Source organism: Macadamia integrifolia, chromosome 2 (assembly GCF_013358625.1).
Source record: "Macadamia integrifolia cultivar HAES 741 chromosome 2, SCU_Mint_v3, whole genome shotgun sequence".
Classification (NCBI taxonomy): Eukaryota; Viridiplantae; Streptophyta; class Magnoliopsida; order Proteales; family Proteaceae; genus Macadamia; species Macadamia integrifolia.
Window position 1 is genome coordinate 33,343,124 of NC_056558.1, and position 22,079 is coordinate 33,365,202.

The 22,079-nt window shown below is 40.3% G+C and overlaps 1 protein-coding gene across 1 annotated transcript in view; it reads right to left on the bottom strand.

The window, feature by feature from the left end:
- The window catches only part of LOC122068451 (sugar transporter ERD6-like 6), a 31,837-nt gene extending 10,719 nt beyond the window's left edge, over window positions 1-21,118 (bottom strand). Inside the window, 11 exon segments of the mRNA XM_042632306.1 lie at window positions 16,080-16,164; window positions 16,332-16,412; window positions 18,073-18,165; window positions 18,256-18,320; window positions 19,380-19,455; window positions 19,581-19,646; window positions 19,769-19,834; window positions 19,936-19,995; window positions 20,122-20,211; window positions 20,346-20,408; window positions 20,521-21,118. Coding sequence (XP_042488240.1) covers window positions 16,080-16,164; window positions 16,332-16,412; window positions 18,073-18,165; window positions 18,256-18,320; window positions 19,380-19,455; window positions 19,581-19,646; window positions 19,769-19,834; window positions 19,936-19,995; window positions 20,122-20,211; window positions 20,346-20,408; window positions 20,521-20,724 — 949 coding nt within the window. The 5' untranslated portion in view covers window positions 20,725-21,118.
- Between the last annotated feature and the right edge of the window lie 961 nt (window positions 21,119-22,079).

A 22,079-nucleotide genomic window follows, 5' to 3' on the forward strand; every position in this document is an offset into this window, starting at 1 on the left:
AGGCTCACTATTTTCAATTGTATCTGCAACAGACAATGCATAAGCAACAAATTCAGCATGCCCATACTTTTGTGGTTGTCTAATATTCCTCCTTGGTCTATCCTTGGCAATGTTGTACCGCTCTTCTTCTTGATTCTCTTGAGCATCATCTCCTTCAGTAAAAGTAGGCAACTGGACTAAAGTAGATTGTGCTTTGTTTGAAGATGAACCACCAATTTCAAACTCTACCTTCTCTCTAGATTTTTCTTGACCTTCATCACAATGAATAGGAACTTCTTTCCTAGGATGCAACATAGCAGATTCATCAAAAGTAACATCTCTGCTAATAAGAAATTTTGGAGACTTTGGATCAGAACACCACAACCTGTATCCTTTCACTCCAGATCCATACCCAAGAAAAATGCATTTCTTAGCCCTAGGTTCCAACTTCCCTTCATTTACATGTGCATAAGCAGGACATCCAAATACTTTTAAATTTGAGTAGTCTGCAGGTTTACCTGACCAAACTTCTTCTGGAGTCTTGCACTCAATAGCTGTGCAAGGAGATCGATTCACCAACAAGGTTGCTGTGTTAACTGCTTCTGCCCAGAACTCCTTGCCCAATCCTGCATTTGATAACATACACCTCGCCTTTTCTAACAAGGTTCTATTCATACGCTCTGCCACTCCATTCTGCTGGGGTGTTTTAACAACTGTATGGTGTCTTGCAATACCTTCATTTTTGCAGAACTCATTAAAGTCACCTTCACAAAACTCTAGGCCATTATCGGTTCTCAACCTTTTAATTTGTTTCCCGGTCTGCTTCTCAAGCAAATTCTTCCACTGTTTGAAAGTGACAAATACTTCATTTTTGTGCTTCAAGAAATAGACCCAAACCTTCCTAGAGAAATCGTCAATGAAAGTAAGCAAGTATCTTGCACCAGCCCCCTTTGAAGCAACCCTGGAGGGCCCCCATAGGTCTGAATGAATGTAGTCCAAAGTTCCCTTAGTCCTGTGAATAGCAGTACTGAAACTAACTCTTTTCTGCTTCCCAAATACACAATGCTCACAGAACTCCATTGCTCCTGTACTCTGACCACACAACAAGCCCCTTTTACTTAATGATGCTATCCCTCTTTCACTCATATGGCCTAACCTCATGTGCCATAAATTTGTGACATCTGATTCAGACATAGATGATGAAGCTGCTGCAACAGACCCAGTGACTGTAGTACCCTGTAACACATACAAACTGCCAACCTTGATTCCTTTCATCAATAAGAGAACACCCTTACTGATCTTCATTACTCCACCTTCAGCTGTATACTTGCAACCATTTGAATCAAGAGTGCCTAAACTGATGAGATTCTTCTTCAAATCAGGGACATGCCTGACATTAGACAAGGTTCTGACAATGCCATCATACATCTTGATATTGATCATTCCCATTCCAATAGTCTTACAAGAAGCATTATTTCCCATCAACACAACTCCACCTCGAACTGATTCGTATGTGGAGAACCATTCACGATTAGGACACATATGGTAGGAACAACCAGAGTCAAGAATCCATTCATCCTGTGATCTAACTTTATCATCAGTCACCAAAAGCATATCAGACTCACTCTCATCTTCAGCAATGCTAGCTTCTGCAGAATCATCTCTTTTCTGTTGATTTTGAGCACCGTCACCTGCCTTCTGCTTATTTAAAAGCTTATAGCATTCAGATTTAATATGCCCATTTTTCTTACAGTAATTACAGGTTAAATTCTTGTGCTTAGATTTTGATCTAGCCTTCTTTTTGTCACCATCTGAACCCCTTTCATTCGTTCTCCCTCTAGCTACCAAACCAACACCATCAGATTTATTGGTAGATGTCAACTCATCATCAATCTTCTGCTTGCTTTGCAGATTCGTTTTGACATCCTCAATAGAGATTGTCTCTCTACCATAAATCATGGTATCCCTAAAATGCTTATAAGATGGAGGCAGAGAACATAACAATAATAGGGCCAAATCGTCATCGTCTATTTTAACATCTATCCTTTTCAAATCAGTAACAATAGAATTGAACTCAGATATGTGGGATTTAATAGAAGTACCTTCACCCATATGAAGGGTATACAATTGTTGCTTCAATCCCAACCTATTGGTGAGGGATTTGATGAGGTAGAGGTTCTCTAACTTCACCCATAACTCTGCAGCCGTTTTCTCTGAGAGAATTTCCTGTAGAACATCATTCGAAAGACACAACTGAATAGCTGAAAGGGCTTTATCATCCAAATCGCTCCAATCATCATCGGACATAGTTGCAGGTTTCTTCGCCTTCCCAAATAGGGTTTTCTTCAAACCCTGCTGCGTGAGAACAGCCATCATTCGAACATGCCATAAACTAAAACTGATGTTGCCGTCAAACCTATCAATATCGTATTTCGTTGAAGCCATGGATCGAAGTAACCCAGAGCTCTGATACCAATTTGTTAGATCAAACACCAAGAAACACGAATAATAAAGACAATAGATCCGTACGACAGAGATTTAACGAGGTTCACACACCAGGGTGGTGTGCTACGTCCTCGGGCGAAGAAGAAGATGATTCACTATGCAGAGGAGAAATTACACACTAGCAGCGGCAAGGAAAAACTCGCCCTAAAACCCTAGCTGCGTGAAAACCCTGTAATACAATGATTTTCTCAACAAGCAAGAGTACATTATATATATACTCCAAATCGCGGTTCTCAACAAGCAACAGTACAAGCAACAATGACTTTCTCACCCCCATACGAGATCAGTGATGGGCTCCGGCCCAAGCCCTCTGCTTCCATCACAGATCTCAGAAAATTTCCCATTCGGGTCGCCACCAAAATATGTCGGATCGGGTCAATCTTCAAAACGGGTCAAGAATTCGAGACAAACTTAACAGAGACCGATCCCGATTGAATGGTTTTGAAGGCATCCACGTTATCGGGGAGTTTTCTAACTTTTTTTTAAGGCACAGTGATGTAGATACACATTATGGAAGGAAATATGAGAGGAAGAAGGGTCCAGCCTTAGTCCACCTGAGTGGCTAGGGTCCAGTCAAGAAGCCAGTCGAACCCCTACTTAGTCCACCTGAGTGGCTAAGTACAAATAAGGGCCAATTGCGCCCATCAGCTAGGGGAATAATTAGTAATTGTTTTTAATTAATTAGTGGGCCATTGGGCCCATCGAGTTTTTTTTTTTCAGGAAATTATGTTGCAACATACAAAAATACGATTACCACAATGGAAAAAGTGAGCACAGTGTTGAGTAGAAAAACCACCATGGAAAATACCACACAGCTCTTTTTATCACAATTGGAGAGGTGGTAGCAGATCATACGAATATCTTGACAAAAGAATAGAGCAGAAATTATTTTTTTTAGGGGTGGGGTGGGACTGGGTGAGGAACATAAAACATGCTAGTCTTATTGTTAAAACTTAAAACGACTCAACTAAGCCTTATCCCAAAAGTTTTTCTGCTTAACACATCCATTCAAATTTCAACATTAGTGGTTGCTGAATGGAAACTAGAAGTAAATGAGGTCCTTACTCCACTCGTATCTCAGGATCAACTTCTGAGATATTAGAGCTTTTGGGGATTCGATCTAGCTGAAGATTGTTGTAGAAATCCACCAATGCCCAAATAATTGGTTCATGGATACTAACCCTCCAACACTTGTCAGTGACCTAGCATTCCAATAGAGGTTTTTGTGAGAAAATGTCTACAAAAAGATACGTTCTTCTCTTGTCTACATAATGACAATACTCTGAATTAAGCATTACCCGTATATAAACGTATGGGTACACCTGGGTGCCATCAGTATTCTCGTTCTTCATTGTAATAGTCATTTTGAAAACCGGATGCTGCATGTCAGTTTGATCAGGTGCCAACAGAACAGGCAACAACGTTAGTGGGAGCTGATTATCAAGCTGCAAATGGCCAAATATAAGCTTGAACCTGGTATCAGCATGTCGAGTCCAAATTCTCTTAGGACTCTATTTATTTTCCACATAGGTTTATTATTCCTAGTCCAATTTTGAATTCCTAATTGTAGTAGGAGTGTCTAGTTCTATTGGGAAACTAGCTCCTAGTTGAAGTAGGAGTGTCTAGTCCTTTTGGGAAACTAGCTCCTAGTAATAGTTTGATTGTTATTCTGCCCCTATAAATAGAGGAGCCTATGTACTCATAATTTTATATTTGAATAAAGAAAATTGCAATCATTATGTTGAAACAACTGAGATAGTTGTGGGTGAGAAGCCCTGGTCGAGACAGCCACTCCTCCCCCACATTCTCCTACTTCTTTTCTTAATTTCTACAATTATTTTTCTGTTTTCTGTTTCTGTTACAGCAGGGATTGATTTCCGAATTCAGACCTAATCTTGGGAGCCAATCGATCTCTTCTTTTGGCCAACTCTGAGGTCTGATCTGCAAGGGCTTTCAAGGACTAGTTCAACTCTTCAAGAGGGCAACTCGATCTCTGTTGGGAAGCCATCAGCAGCTGTTCACTTCCGGTTTTTCTGCAGTTCTTGATTTTCTCTCTCCTAGGTCAGAAATCAAGAACCTTTATAACTCCATAACCAGCCGTCAGAAGCTCTTCATAGTTGGGGGTTTTTGTACCCTTGGTGGGACTACAATCGATCAAATTTGCAGCTCAATTGGAGCCCTACAGGCTTGGCCGCACCTCTCTCTCTCTCTCCAGCTCTATAGCAGGTCTTTCTCTCTCCTATCGGGTTGGGTTTTGGACTGGTTTTGCTCCAACAATGGTATTGTATCCTTGGGGTTTTATTTGATGGTCTTCTTCCTTTGTTTCCTGGTCCTCTTTGTATTGTTTGGGGTTATAAACTGCTGGGGTAGTTCTTGTAATCTACTCCTACATTAAGTGGTATCAGAGCTATGGCTCAGACAGAAGAACCCCAACCCACCCTTCAAGATGTGATAAAAGCAATCCAAGCCTTGTCTACGAGGTTGGATGGACATGACCAACCGTTGGCTGACCTAAAAGAGAGTACTGCTGCCCACTCTAACACCCAATCAATTGTTGCCCAAACTAATGTTCAACCTGTTGTTACTTGCATTGGTAATGTTCCCAGAAGAGTCACTATGCAACCTAGAAAGAATTTCCCAACTCAAAATGATGAGTATGATGAGTATGACAATCAGCTTTATCAGCCTGACGATACGCATAAGGTCAAGTTAGAATTGAAAGAGTACAATGGGAGGCACGATCCCCTCCACTACCAGGACTGGGTAACTTCCTTTGATGACTACTTCCGGTGGTACCGTATGCCTGAAGAAAGTAAAGTCCAATTAGTTGTCACTAAGTTAACTGGTGGAGCTAAGGACTGGTGGAGGAATGAAGAGAATAGGCTGATCCGCAGATGTCAGATGCCTCACAATTGGGAAGACTTGAAATTTATCCTTGATGATAGATCCATACTACCCACCTATCGACGTCGGTTCTACGACATGCTGAATACTCTCAGGCAAGGTACTATGACTGTAGGAGATTATATTGATCGTTTTAATGAACTGCTTTCACGAACAGGTGCCCATAAAGAAGATGAAGAACTACTCATATCCCGTTTCAAACTGGGGTTAAAGTATGATATTCGTGAGAAGCCCTAAGTGCTTGTTTTGACAAATCACGAGAAGAAGAGGATCTGATCAAATCAACCTCCAGAAGGTACATTCAACCAATTGACAACAAAAAGCCTTATATACCAACCAAACCCACTGGATTTCCTACCCGAGCTCCACAAGATACACAGGATAAAGGGAAGGCCCCAATAGGAAGGGAGAGTGGACCTGTGACATGCTACAGCTGTGGAAGAACTGGGCACACGGCAAAATTCTGCCCTAAGCGTGGACGATCCAACTCCGTCATCAGTGCCATCGAATACAACCCGGATTTACAAATCCACGAACCTCAAGATGATGATTGGACTGTTAACGTTGCAGCTACATGTGAGGAGGATGAGCTGGAAGATGAGTTGGCACCAGAGAATGATGATCCTTATGCTTATGTCAATGTGGTTGCAAGAATCCTAGTGTCTGAAACTAAGGGTGAAGACTGGAGGAGGCAAAATATCTTCTACACCTTAATGTCAAGTGGACCTCACAAAGCTCAAGTGATTGTAGACAGTGGAAGTTGTGTGAATGTGGTATCTCAGGCCTTTGTCATTGACGGGAAGCTTTAGACTGAACCCCATCCACAACCATACAAGGTATCCCTTCTAGACAACAACACCATGGCTGTAACTCAACGGTGTTCTGTCCCATTGAAGGTTTCAGATTATGAAGAAAGTGTGGTGTGATGTCATCCCCATGGTCCTCACCGATGTACTACTTGGAAGGCCTTGGTTATATGACAACAATGTACTAGTGGGAGGTGCTAAGAACCAATGCATCTTCGATCACAAAGGCAAGCCCTTCATTCTAAATCCACTCAACATACCTCAGGTTAAAGACAAGTTATGGGCTGCCCAATTAAGAAGACAACATGTCTTAAAGAATATTGCAAAGACCTCTTCCAAAACAACCACTGAGCAAAAGAAGCAACCATTCAAAGGAAAATCCAGCAAAGAGAACACTTTGGAAAACAAGCTATGTGTGCTGCCCCATAGAGAGTTTTTAACCACTAGTGAAGAAACCGGACTAATCCTCGCTCTTGTTACTAAAGCTGCTGAACCACTAAAAGAGGTAAAACATCCCCCACAAATCAAACAATTACTTACTGATTTTTCAAACTTGGTACCAGAGGAATTACCTGATAAGCTACCACCTATGAGGGATATTCAACATGCCATTGACCTTGTGCCTGGGTCAATCCTCCCCAATCTGCCTACTTACCCTCTCAGTCCTACAAAGCATGCCAAGCTCAAGAGGCAAGTGGATGACTTGTTGAAGAAAGGGTTCTTGGTTGAGAGCATGAGTCCATGTGCAGTGCCGGCCCTACTGACACCAAAGAAAGACAGATCATGGCGTAAGTGCATTGACAGCCGTGCCATTAACAAAATCACGGTAAAGTACAGATTTCCTATTCCTCGTTTGGATGATATGCTTAACATGTTGATAGGAGCCTCCATCTTCTCAAAGATTGACCTACGAAGTGGCTACCATCAAATTCGAATCCGTCCAGGGGATGAATGAAAAACAGCCTCTAAAACAAAAGAAGGCCTGTATGAGTGGAAGGTTATGCCTTTTGGCCTCACCAATGCACCTAGCACTTTCATGAGGGTGATGACACATGTACTATGACCCTTTATCGGCAAATATCTCATAGTATACTTTGATAACATATTAATATACAGCAAAGCACAAAATGAACACTTTGAGCATTTGAGACGTGTCATGAGAGTACTACGGGCAGAACAGTTATACATCAACTTGAAGAAGTGTTCCTTCATGCTGCCCAATGTTATCTTCTTTGGCTTTATTATGTCTTCACAAGGCATAGAAGCTGATCCGGATAAAGTAAAAAGTGTTGGTGATTGGCCTATTCCAAAGACCTCGACCGAGGTTCGTAGCTTTCATGGTCTTGCCTCATTTTACCGACGATTCATCCGGAATTTCAACGTTGTTGTAGCCCCAATTACAGACTGCACAAAAAGGGAAAAAGTTCCTTTTCAATGGACTCCGGCAACCACTAAAGCTTTCAATTCGATCAAACAAAAGATGACAGAAGCACCCGTGCTTAGACTACCCAATTTTGATCTTATGTTTGAAGTGACTACTGATGCATCCCATGTTGGGATAAGAGGAGTGCTTATGTAAGAGGGCCATCCGATTGCCTTCTATACTGAAAAGTTGAATGATGCAAAAAGAAGGTATTCTACCTATGACTTAGAACTTTATGCCGTTGTTCAAATCCTCAAGCATTTGAGGCATTACTTAATTGGCGAAGAGTTCGTGCTCTATTCGGATCATGAAGCACTCAAATACTTGCACTCACAAAAGACCATTAGTGATCAGTTCGCTAAATGCATCTCATACTTGCAAGCATAGTTGTCATGGCGTCGCCAAGGCGGCGATTTGGCATCCTGGCGGAAAAAAAAATTTATGGCAGTGCTACGATTTACGTGACTCACAAATGGCGGTATCCATTGGCTGATAGGCGTTGCCATGGCACCACCATGGACCCCAGGTCACGCCTGATTCACTAGGCGGTCGATTTTTTGTAAAATGCAGGGTGATTTTGATAGGGCTATGTTGATTTTTTATGATTTGATGTTGCTTAATGTTGGTTTTATATGTTTTAGGGTATATATTGTAGGCTTGTAGCATGCTAAATAACTTTAGAGAATAAGGGACAAAAAAGTAGCATACTAAATAACTTAAGAAAATAGGAAAAATAAAAAATGGCACATGGGCGATTTGACCGCCATGGCAACGCCATAATGGGCGATTCATCGCCAAATCGATTAGCCACCCCTCCACCGCCTTGGATCAATTTGACACCGTGACAACTATGCTTGCAAGGATATGTATTTGCTCTCAAGTACAAAGCTGGGAAAGAGAATCAAGTGGCTGATGCACTTAGTCGAAAGGTGATGATGATGAATACCTTCACAGTACAAAGTGCAGAAGTGGAACACATCAAAGAAGAATGCATTAATGATGCTGAATTTTCAGAATTATTCAACAACCTCCAAGGAGGAGGAAGGGATGACAAATTTGCTATACATAATGGGTATCTTTTCAAGGGCACTCGCCACTGCATTCCAAACACCTCTTTGAGACATCACTTGATTCGAGGGCTACATGGAGGAGGAATGGGTGGACACTTTGGCAAGGACAAAACATACTTTATGATGAAAGACTTATACTTTTGGCCTCAACCCTTAAAGGACGTACGACATGTGATACAGAGATGCTGCACTTGTCAACTTGCTAAAGGAAAAAAGAAGAATACGGGATTGTACACGCGGTTGCCCGTTCCACACGCACCTTAGCAAGACATAAGCATAGACTTTGTCCTAGGCTTACCACCTACACGGAAAATGTATGATTCCATATTTGTGGTAGTAGATCGTTTCTCCAAGATGGCACACTTTATCCCATACAAAAAGACTCTTGATGCAAGTCACTTGGCCAAACTCTTTTTCAAAGAGATAGTGCGCATATATGGTCTACCACAGACAATTGTTTCAGATAGGGATGTCAAGTTCATGAGCTACTTCTGGAAGACCCTATGGCTGAAAACAAATATTAAACTCAAGTTCTCCACTGCATTCCATCCTCAGACAGACGGACAGACCGAAGTGGTGAACAGAAGTCTTGGCAACTTACTCCGATGTCTAGTCCAAGACTATGAAAAGACTTGGCCATCTATATTGGATATTGTTGAATTTGCCTATAATAGTTCCGTCAACCATACCACAGGTCGTACACCATTTGAGATTGTCCTTGGACTAGAACCTCAATGACTGGTTGATTTGGTACCTTTGCCACCTCAGGCCCGTATTAGTGTGGAAGCCAAAGAGTTCCTTAGACACATCACGGATGTACATGCTAATGTTCGTCGTCGCATCGCTGTTAGCAATGACGGATACCAAGCAACTGCCAATCGACATCGTCGCTACGTGGAATTCTAGCCTAGTGATATGGTAATGGTTCGAATTCCACTTGAGAGGTTTTCTCCTGGTACAGTGCACAAGCTCCATCCTCCAAACATGGGTCCCTACAAGGTCTTGAAGCGCATCGGCACTAATGCTTACATGCTAGAGCTACCTCCTACTTTGAAGATCAATAATGTCTTCAATGTAGCTAATCTGACGATATATTTGGGACACCATTCTGATGACAATGACACTAAACACACCCTCAAACTTCCTCAATTTGCAAACCCTAAATTTGATGTCATCGAAGATGTTCTCGACAATAAGTTCACCACAGTTCGTGGGGGCAAAGGGTACTACTCCTTCCTCATCAAATGGAAAGGTCGACCACGAGAGGATTGTACTTGGATCCATGCCGATGACTTTCAACGCCTTGACACAGACCTCTATGAGCACTACATGTCCCTTACCTATTCATCAGAGTTGAATGATTCTAAGAGAGGGGGAGCTGATGTAGATACACATTATGGAAGGAAATATGTGAGGAAGGGTCCAGCCTTAGTCCACTTGAGTGGCTAGGGTCTAGCCAAGAAGCCAGTCGAACCCCTACTTAGTCCACCTGAGTGGCTAAGTACAAATAAAGGCCAATTGGGCCCATCGGCCAGGGGAATAACTAGTAGTTTTTAACTAATTAGTGGGCCATTGGGCCCATCGAGTTGAGTAAGTGGTATGTCGAGTCCAAATTCTCTTAGGACTCTATTTGTTTTCCACATAAGTATTATTCCCAGTCCAATTTTGAATTCCTAGTTGTAGCAGGAGTGTCTAATCCTATTGGGAAACTAGCTCCTAGTTGAAGTAGGAGTGTCTAGTCCTATTCGGAAACTAGCTCCTAATAATAGTTTGATTGCTATTCTGCCATCTATAAATAGAGGAGTCTATGTACTCATAATTTTAGATTTGAATAAAGAAAATTGCAGTCATTATGTTAAAACAACTGAGAGTTGTGGGTGAGAAGCCCTGGCCGAGACAGCCACTCCTCCCCCACATTCTCCTACTTCTTTTCTTAATTTCTGCAATTATTTTTCTGTTTTCTGTTTCTGTTACAGTAGGGATTGATTTCAGAATTCAGACCTAATCTTGGGAGCCAATCGATCTCTTCTTTTGGCCAACTCTGAGGTCTGATCTGCAAGGCCTTTTAAGGACTGGTTCAACTCTTCAAGAGGGCCACTCGATCTCTGTTGGGAAGCCATCAGCAGCTGTTCACCTCTGGTTTTTCTGCAGTTCTTGATTTTCTCTCTCCTAGGCCAGAAATCAAGAACCTTCATAACTCCATAACCAGCCATCAGAAGCTCTTCATATTTGGAGGTTTTTGTACCCTTGGTAGGCCCTACAATCGATCAAATTTGCAGCTCAATTGGAGCCCTACAGGCCTAGCCGCACCTCTCTCTCTCCAGCTCTATAGCAGGTCTTTCTCTCTCCTATCGGGTTGGGTTTTGGGCTGGTTTTGCTCCTGCATTGGTATTATATCCTTGGGGACTTATTTGATGGTCTTATTTCTTTGTTTCCTGGTCCTATTTGTATTGTTTGGGGTTATAAACTGCTGGGGTAGTTCTTGTAATCTACTCCTGCATTACCCAGGGGGCTATATGTAATTTCTTTAAGTATGGTGATTCGGATCTGTTAGCCTAGATGAGGCCACGTAGTCAAGATCCAAATCCATGGTGTGCGTGCTTTGCACTTGCGCTCAATGTTAAATATTCCATTGTGAGCTCTGACATTGACTCTGCGCATCGAAGACAATTCTCTGCGCTACATGGAATCAGTTCCATCTGGGTGTTACAAGAGCGCATCATGCATCTCTCGTAGATTCCATTCCATGTGATATTATTAGGTGTGCATATGAGGTGTGGTGTTGATTCGAATCGAAGGGCCAGATGTTGTTCTTGCCTAACACCAGCCCATCCAACAGCTTCTGATTGAGCCATGCAATTTAGCTAGACAGAGGCCGAAACACAGTCTAGCAGGTCTGACGTCACCAGACCATGACATCAGCCTGATTCAAATCTGATGGCCAGTAATACCTGTCCCCTTGTCTCGATCGCATGGCAGCAATTCACTCCGCTAGATCATTGCGCCAATCAAACATCCATCATTTCCCCGCGCTACAGTGCTTCGTGGGTGCACCCACGACACCATGGAACCCCGATAGATTCCTTTTTTAGCTCCGTCACTGGTCCTTTTTTGTTTTGAGTGAATCAAGTTGTGTTCTCAGAATTTTGAGCTCTACAGAAACAAAAGGAAAGTATAGAGAGGGGGTGTGGCCCTATGCTTGGTTTTTTAATAAACTCCACCAAAGAGCAATTGCAAGTATTAAATGGCTTTGAATCTTGTTATCAAACTGTGAGGACTTGCGAAGGGAGTATGGTGAGTCTGAACATGGGTATTGGGCTCCATTGATGACAAAGACAAGCTTCTTGTGCGAAGAAGGGAAAGAAAGACAGAGCTTATTAAGCTCTTGTTTTTAAAGAACTTCAAGGATGATGAAAAGGACTTGTATGCTATATTAAAGCTTCCGATGTACTCACTAATCTATGTTCAAGATTTTATTGAGGGTAAATGAAGGCTGGGTTGTTGTCATTGAGCTCCACTGATGAGTTGTGAGCATTGAATATGAAGAACGAGTAATGTAAGAAACCACAATTAGAAACAACCTCAACCAATATCAGTTCTGATCTCAGACTTGGGGCCGCAAGTAAGGCAACAATAAAGCCTAAAAGAAGGGTTGAACTGAAACTCACAAGTGGATGGATGTTTGGACCGTCAAACCTGGTCAAAAGACCCCACAGAATACTGCTGTAGGTTCCTAAACAGTGGCTGAACCTGAGAAAGGATGGCAGAACTAACAATCGTCCCTAAAAGATTTAGGGTTTCAGCAGGGTAAGGGAGAAACTATGCCTTCCTCTGGAGGGCTTCCTGAAGGTGGTCCCTGATTACCTCAATAAAACCCCAAAAGAGGCTTAGGAAAAACCCTGCTGGCATGGGAGATGTCGAAGAAATCGATGGGCAAGAAAACCCGGACAATTGGTTGCTTTTGATCCACCCTTTTGCCTGCTTTCAATCAGAGTTGTATTGGTACTTTTGTACTTCAAAATAGCTTGGATCAATCACTCTCACACTCTCTCACAAATTGAAACAAAGAACAAAATAAAGAAAATAAAATAAAACCAATGGAGGATTGAGAAGGGTGGAAGCGAATGATAGGAATGGGTATCTCACCCCTCAGGTTTTGGATATCACACCCCTCAATGGATAGGCATCTCACCGCTCAATAACAGCCTTCAGACAAAGAGCATTCACTCAAGAAATTCATTAATCAAATCCTCCTCAGTTACAATCAGTTAGCCTCTTAAATAGGCACATCAGCTCCTTCAAAATAGAAGGTTACAAAATAGGGAAGTAATTGAAATAGGCAACTAACAAGAAAAGGAAAGTAAGTAACTACAACTAAAACATTCCTAAACTAATTACTTATCTAACAGAAGACTCTAAACACTAAAAAGGTAACAAATCCTTGAAGAATAATGGGCTGGTTACTGTTCACATGAACAGTCACTTTCGTTTATCTTCCTCCAGCTGTATCTTTATAATAAGACAAGATAGCACTCAAACTGAAATCAGTAGATATTTTCTTGAAGATTCTAATAGTTGTTGCTGCCCTTCTTGAAATTGCTTTCCACCAAATAAAGGACAGCCGTACTTTCCTTTTTTGGAAATCTTTTCGATGTCAAAACTTGGAGTAACTGTTCACGTGAATAGTAACTTCATGAACAGTGTTTTCTGGTTTTGGGGCTGCATAGCGATTGGTTCGATGGGCCCCAAAAGGCTGGAAACCTGGCTGCACATCTGGCTCAAGGCTGGCCCAAAATAGGCCAGATCTGGGCTGGCTCTTGGGTGGTTTGATCCATATACATCAACAAGTGAAAGAGACAACTGGGAAGCTGTTGTGTTTGTGTGTGCATTGAATGTGAGGGAATCAAGTCCAACAACACCTGTGTGCTTTCCTGAAGTTACAGTGAAGGTAAAAGAGGGGTTGTTGAGCTCCATTGATGACAAAGGAGTTCTTTGTATGTGAGAAGAGAAAGAAGAAGAAAAAGAACGGGGCCACCAATCACACTTGAAGATTCCAGTATCCCCAGCCATAAGGGGGAGTTGAAGATTCCAGTGTATATCTAGGAATCTTTGAAAAGCTTTCCACCCCTTGCTAGTTAAGGGAGATGATCTCTGTACACAAGTCCTATTTTGCATGACCTAGGTTGCTAGTGTTGCTAAACCTAAGGCATTGATTGTAACGGGAGGGACTTGTACACATTGTATTATACACATAAGGGGTGAAACCCTAGCTTGAGAATCATCTCAAGTTGAAGCAGGTGTCATAGCACCTGGACTCTAAGTGTGGTCAAAAGCTAGTAGTGCATTGAACAAAATATGAAACCCATAAAGGGTATTGCTCCATGGAGTAGGCAGTAAGCTGAACCACGTATATCTTGCGTAAAACTGTGTTCATAAATTCGTATTGGAGTGTGATGATGTGTATGTTTGTAGGATGGTTGTGGTTGTCTGGTAGACCTGGGCCACTCATTGGTTGCATGGTGGACAACCTCACGATTGTGTATTTTCTATTGACAATTGTGAGACTGCCGGTGCAAATCTAAGTGCACAACGGGAAGTGTCATCAAAGAGAGAGGATAGTCAAGGTTATATTTGGGAAGAACTTGTAGACACTGTTCACCCTCTCAGAGTGTCAAATTGGGATTCACACTCTATCTTATATCTTCTTCTTTTATTCTTCAAGACCAGATCGACTCCTTCCCTATAACTTGAGCACATCAGTTTCCTTCTTTAATTCTGTTTATTCTTTTATTTACTATTCTATTCATTAACATCTGTTTTCTTCTTCCCAGTTTCCGATCGTATCTTTGGGTTGGAAAAGCCACCAAACTAATCCATCAATCTCCTTCATGGTTGGCAGTTCTCTGTTTTCTTCTAAGTCCAGCGACAGCACCATCTTTGCCTTTGGTTTCTAAATTTTTTCACTCATTTCTATTTCCATCTTATTGGCTATTTTGTTTCCCCTTAGTTGCTAATTCCGTTCTTAGTTTCTATGTAGATAGATTCCACTATTCTCAATTCAGCTACTAATCCCTGTTGTTTCTAATTCTAGAATTCTATTTTCAGCCACTTTATATTTTAGTGAACCACTGGAATCTCTTAATCTAGCCATTGGAATAACCTCCAATTTTGAGGAACCCTTCCTTGCGGTCATTAGGCCAATTGACCAGAACAGGAACCAGTACAAAGCAACCTACACCAGGTTGCTGGTTTTCTGTATTAAGGGTTATTGTTGACCTGTTCTACATCTCGGCTGCTTATTCTCATCCCAGCTTTGGGTAATTAGATAGCCATTAGCTCCTTGAAGCAAAATTTCAAATATGGGTGAAGGGAGACTAGACAGATGATCTAGGAGGCATTCCCAGGCCATTGGCTATTTCTACCTTGCGCAGTATTTATTAGCACTCAAATTTTGTGGACATTATCTCCATGTTGTCATCTGGCAGTGTGTTTTCTTCTTGTTCAATCTAATATTGCCACATGCCAGAATAGGACTTCAAATATTATATGGAAAACTCATTCTATGTATACTGTGTGAAGGATGGGATCGAATTCAACCTTAAAACATTGCTACAGTTTTATAACTTTCAAGCTCCTAGGCAAGGGATTCCTAAGATAAACAACTTTAGACATGAACAATTTAGGTCTTTAAGCAAAATATCAAATAAAGTGGTGGGGAACCAACGCTAACTGCCCCCCAAGAGAGTATTCCCAGACCTTAAGCTATTTTTGCCATGTGGCAGCATTTAATAGTGCTTCAACTTTAGCCGTGTTGTTCTCGTTATCATATAGTCAAGCATTGAGTCCAAACTGACATTACCACTTGCCAGAATAAATCTTTCAGAATTGTTTGAGAAATTCAATTCAGTTTGAAGAATAGAAATGAATAGGACCATCAAGAAACAAGGGGAAAGCACCATATGCATTCAAGTTATATAACAATAATTTTTTTTTTCCAAACCACATGGCAGAAATGGGAATCTGGGAATGCCCTTCTACAATGTCGGTGTAGATTCCCTTGTCCTTCAATTATTGCCAAGATTTTGTGAAAATTCGACTTCTATTCAGAGATCCAGGAACCAAAAATTCAGTCATTTTACATGGAACAGATAAGTGGAACTTTGGTTTCTTCACAAATTTACTTCGGACACAATTATTGACCTTCCCTCTAGGGAATTTTATACAAAACCTTATATCAGTTCGGTTGGAACTAATCAAGGTAAACAAAAGAGCGAAAATAGACTCAGAAACACTACCTATTGTCCCACTGTGAGGAAGGATATCAATTGAAATGTACAAGAAACTAATTTTTTTAATATTAATCCAAAAAACATCAGTGTCTTATGAGCTTACCAGCAGTTTCAAAAATGGTGGTGGAATAAAATAGAACACCATTGATTCCACTAGCCTGTTGCAGCACAAGTAATCCAATTCCCATCTGCAAGAGAGAAATTTTTCAGGAAAATTAGGTTTCATGTTATCAAGATATCATTTCTTTTCCACTTCCCTATTACCCACCCCACCCCCCGCCCTTCTCTTTTTTGTTAGTCCACTTTCAAGTTCGAGAAAAGAAGCATCACATAACTTTAAGAGAAGGCATTATACCGTTAAAGGAAACCAATATCTTCTATGTTTCAGATCGGAAAACCGGATCGTAGTTCTTCTGGTTGTTGATGCAACAGACCTCTGTGCAAAGAAAAAGACAGTGACTTGACAGACAAAAATTTATAAACCAAATCATCTACGGGATTTTTTTATTGATGTTCTGTCGAGTTGACTGCTCAAGAGATTTAAGACAACGAATAAATGGACAAACCCAAGGATTTTAAGTATCAGGTATCGTATCAGAGGGGTGACTTTAATAGACGTCTCCTATAGGAAAGATGCAAGATAAGCATGGAAATGGTCAAATAATTGTCAAGGCAAGGCGGTGAAGAGGTGCCTAAGCACTTAGGTGCCTAGGCGACCAAGGCACCTAAGTGTTATTTTTTATTTTTCCCCCTTTTCTAACTTTATTTAGTATGTTACATATACCTCATATCATCAAAATCATATTAAGCCACATCAGTCATAAAAAATCAATATTAAGCCACATCAAGTCATCAAAAACCAACATCAAGCCACATCAAGTCATCAAAAATCAACATCAAGTCACATCAAGTCATCAAAAATTAACATTTAGAGAAATATTCTTGTTATCTAATAAGTTTGATTGGTCAAATGATTTTATTTTTACATTGAGACCTTTTGTATTAGTTAGAGCACATAATCAGCTTTACAAAAAATCCAAGATTGCTTAAATACAAATTGTATTGACAAAGTTATGTTCCAATCAAACTTATTTTAAGATGTGCGAATATTGTTAAAAATGTCTGAATGAAAATAAAGTAATAGGCATAAAAAATAAAAAAATAAGAAATTTTATTTTACCACACGTTTAGTTTTTAGCAATGTTTTACCATTTATAAGATTTACGGAATTTTCAAATTTGGGAAAACCTTCAACATTTGAAAGTTAAAAATTAACCCTATAACCAAAAATCAAGTTTTTGTTCTTGAACTGGGGGTTCTCTTTTTATCCTTTTGGAAAATTTTTTTATGCATAACATTTTATTTACAAGATATTTGGCATAAATAAGTGCCAAACTTGATTTGATACTATTTTGAGGTGCCTTGTAGTAAGGCGATAGTTGCCTAGACCCCAAGAAAACTGCCTAGGCAATGCCTTGACAACAATGCATATGATTATGATACATACAAAATACAGTTTTGAGCTTCAAACAGCTTATTATGCATATGTATATATATATATATATATAAAAGCTTAATGTGAGGATTTGAGTTGTTTTTACCTACTCTAGTGATGCATAATAGGAGAGAGAGATTTGAGCACCCCCAAAAAAAATTTGAGATGCAACTTTACCACTTTTTCACCCAACCGTGTTTCAATCCGTGATTTGAGCATTGTAAATCCCCAAAACTTGTTAAAATGGTAAAGACGGTCATTTTTTATATTAGATGGTTTTTTCCAGCTCATATTAAAGAGAAAAACAACTTTCCACGGCCTTTGGTTGCTCTCAATTTCGTATCTCACTCCCGGTTTCTGTTTTGTGGGTTTAAAGGAGGCGTATCAAGTGTATCTTACATGTACCTAACTGTATTGGCCTCGTATCAGATCTTATCGGTCAATACTTCTTTTTTTTTTTTTTGACAAAATATCGTATTGATAATCCCCCCCCCCAATACTGATATGTATCGTCCAATACAAAACAATACCGACCAATATTTAAACCCTGAACAGACCTAGAATGGGTTGATATTTCAAATCAAAAAAAAAAAAAGAGTACCTTGATTTCATTCACTTCAATGGATATGTCAGTATCAAAACCCCGTAGAACTTGTAGTGAAGCTTCAAATTCATCCATCATACCCATTTTTGCCTGAATTTCATAAGAAGAAAGAGAACATATCAGAATCTGAAACATGAGTTTCAGCTTTAATTGAAATAGCATTTACTTCACAATCCTCACCAGCCATCGGGGAGATTCAGGGATGAAAAACAGACCAGGTATCAAAAATGTGCAGGGCAGGATTCCTGCACAATAAGAACGAGTTAAGAAGATGAGTTTAAATACATTAATGAGGGGGTATATGGTTCAAATGATTCAGATTGTGCTCTTTTTCTCTTTTTCTTTATTTCCGGGGGTGTGCTTCTGCTTTGATTTTTATCAAAGAAAAATGAGATAAGAAAGCTCCCAAAAAGGTGAACTTTCCAGCCATCAACCAAATACAGACATTAGAAGCTAGGCGGAGAATCTAAAAACTCACTAAGTAGCGGGTGACGAGTGGATAAGGTTTAATTAATTGGGAAGAAGTTTGTACTTTTCAATAAATTAAAGTAAGTAGATCCATCAGTCAAAAGCCCAAACAAGTATTTACAGTAGGTAGAGGTAAGAAACTGAATATGTAGTCATGCATCTAAAACCTTATCAAAACATTGATCAAGTTAGAAGCAATGGATTCCCTGATATGCCAGAGACGAAGTTGGTGCATAGCTTGAAAACTCAACCAAGTATCCAACAATTCTGTTCAATCTGGCATTTTTTTTTTTTTGGGGGGGGGGGGTTGTGGGGTGGGGAGAGGAAGAAAAGGAAACAGAGTATCATATTGTTCCCAAAGAAGAAATAGCCAACTCTATGAAACACAAGTTATCTAATTAATTTTTATTAATCAAAATGACCTAGTCTCGGATGGATTGTGCCTTGGATCTTCACTGAGTAAAAACCAAGTTCAAATTTTAAGGCTCATCCAAGCTTCCACAGAAAAGTAACAATAAAATCCTTTAAAACAGAAAATGAAGCAAGGAAAATACTCAAAAAAAAAAAAAAAAGGGGGAAGAAATCAGATAGTAGAAAAGAGGACTCCTTATGAGTGATACTGTTTATGTCACTGATTCAAGACAGATAGTAAAGGTGACAATTCAAGAAAAAGAAATACATGGAAGAAACAAAGCCCAAACCTAGTTGTGACTCAGAAATATGAGTGATTAGAATACAGATATTCCAAAGAGCCTTCTCAGCATGTTGGCCAAAGTATTGATATTCAAACATCTCCTTATAAGAAGTCATTAAACCCAAAATTTTTAGAGGCTTACCTAAAACCGCAAGAATTCTCCAGTTAACAAAAAGTCCCAAAATATAAGCCAACAATATTCCAATTGTAACTGATAGCTACACGACAGAGATCAATTCAATTGGTTAGTTTGAAATAATTTGAAGTAATCAAGGTGATTGGGGTTTAATAATAATGACAAAAATTCTGGATTAAAACCATGAAGCAAAAATATGAAACTAGCCTGGTTCACTGATCCAAGACCTCCTCGCATGTTCTGAGGTGCTATCTCTGCTATATATACAGGCACCTATAAATGTCAACTTAATTAATTAGGTATCATCAAATAATAATAACAATAAGTGATTAATTATGCTCCCCACATTCAAGTCCAAATGAAATAATAAGAGAAACGAGAAACTTCTAGCGTACAGTGTAAGAGATAACTCCTACGCCAAATCCTTCCAACAACCTCCCCATGTACAGAAATGAAGAATCCTAACACATACAGGTGAAATTGATCAACAGGAAAAAAGAAGAAACGTAAAGGTTTAAAAGGACATCAAAGGAATAGAATAATACATTGGACAATTCCTTACATGGGCAAAAGATATTGCCAGCCATCCAATGATATTAGGGATAGAAGCAATCATCAACGACTGCAATTCAAAAAAAAATGTGGGGGAGATGGGGTGGGAGTGTTAGGAAGAAAGGTAAAAGAATAAGTTAAAGAGAAGAAGACACTTCAAATCACCAAAAGCAATAAGAAATGATTGAGTGGATACCCCTTTCCTTCCTATGTATTCTGCAATTTGACCGCTGGCTATTGCCCCAACCATGGCTCCTACATTCGATAAAGACCCAAATATCGAGAACTGGACATCCCCACGATAATGAGTTAGAATCAGGAGATCCAATTCAAAATCAATCTAACGATACTAATTCTTAAATCTTATAATTCTACTTCTTCTACAGGACTTAAAAAAAAATGATCAGAAGAAGATTCAACCTCAGAGATTGAAAGCCCGAGATCGCTGATGATGGCCGCTTGCGTAGGAGAAGAATAACCACCCTGTGCAAAAGAGTAGAAGCAATTAAACAAAAAAGAGATCGGGGAATTCCATGAGATAGCCAAAGAAACGTTGAGAGAATTAAAGTAGGTGAATGGAGTTGGAGAAGCTTACTGTGAAACCAAACTGAATAGGGCCCAAGGCAACGATAAGGACGCAGAGCAAAACAGAAACGGAGTTGTCTCGGATGACCTGAGCAGAAGAGCCGAGCTTCTCCATCATACTAGACTGCCTTGAACCCATACGATACCAACTCCCTGTGTGAAGGAAGGGCTTCCTGAGATCCCTTCCATCCTCGTTATCCTCTCTGAAACTCATTTCTCTCTTTCCTTCAAAGCTCCAAATCCGATCCCTCTCTACTCTCGATTCTCTACCTCGAGTGCCAGGCAGAGACGAGAGTGGCTGCCCCTCTCTTATCTATCCCTTCTCCTCGTATACAGCCTAATGAATCAATGTGTTCTCACCTTGTTGGGAAGGTCCGGCGGAGATTCACCGGAGAATTGGAGAGTGAGCAATGCAGGCGATGTTGGAGGAAGAAGTAACGAAGTCGGAGTGAAACTTCACAAGAACAACAACAACAAAGAAGTAAGGAAAAATGAAGCTGTGAGGTTAAGACTGTTGGTTAACTTGCTATAGCCAGATAAGCATGCCGTCTCATCCTCTCGGCTCTCCCAGACAAGATTCTCTGCTCCTTCAACCGCACGGTAATATTTACCCCTTTTGTCACCAGGATCAAAATCCTTTGTTTTTTCCATCCATGTTTTTCCTTGTTTTGCTACCTACAGAACACGACACGTGGACAATAAGGAGACCAACGGTCAAGATTGGATGAGGATTATTACATCCGGTATATTGATCTTAAAATTGTCCACGTGTCGCGTTCTGCAGGTAGCAAAACAAGGAAAAACAGGGATGAAAAAAACAGAGGATTATTTTCCTTGTCATAAACTCACAACCCCTCTTCTACTTGGGAAAAGGGTGGGGTGCCCAGCTCTCCCTCTCTCTCACTTTGAAATGGCCCGCGGCCTCTTTGCATCCCACGCCCCAATTGGTTGAACCACTAGGTTTAGAAGAACTAACGAGGTGGACAACCCTCTCCCATTCACTTTATTCACTTTTACTTATGTCATTTTCTGTTCCTTTTCTTTGGAAATGACCCCCACAACCCTAGTTAGTCACTACGTCTAACAAAACTAGCGGCGTGCCAACTCTCTATCTCTCTCTACTCACTTTTTTTGCCTACAAACACATCCATTGTGTGAGAGTGTTTCTATAATTATCCTTCGAATAAAAGGTTCCATCAATCTACAGTGTACCTTACGTCGACACCAAGGTTTTAGGGGACGGTTTCAGTATACCGATACCAATTTAGTTTGGATCAGATCGGTGGATATCGGTCAGTTTTGCCCTTGTTCTTTTTTTTAAAGTATTATTTTTTACTGTTTCATCCTTGAAACAATACAAAAAACCGGAGAACCGATCCAAATCGATTAGGGATCAGGGATCGCTCTTAACCGATGTGACAGATACCAAACCGATATTTGAAACCATGATCTACACTCTTTTTTTCCCATGTTCATTTTACAAAATACAGTACTCTGATGCGTTTCAACCGCATTCGAATGGAAGAGTAGAGATATGCATGAGAGGTTGTATGGCTACCCATTGAATGG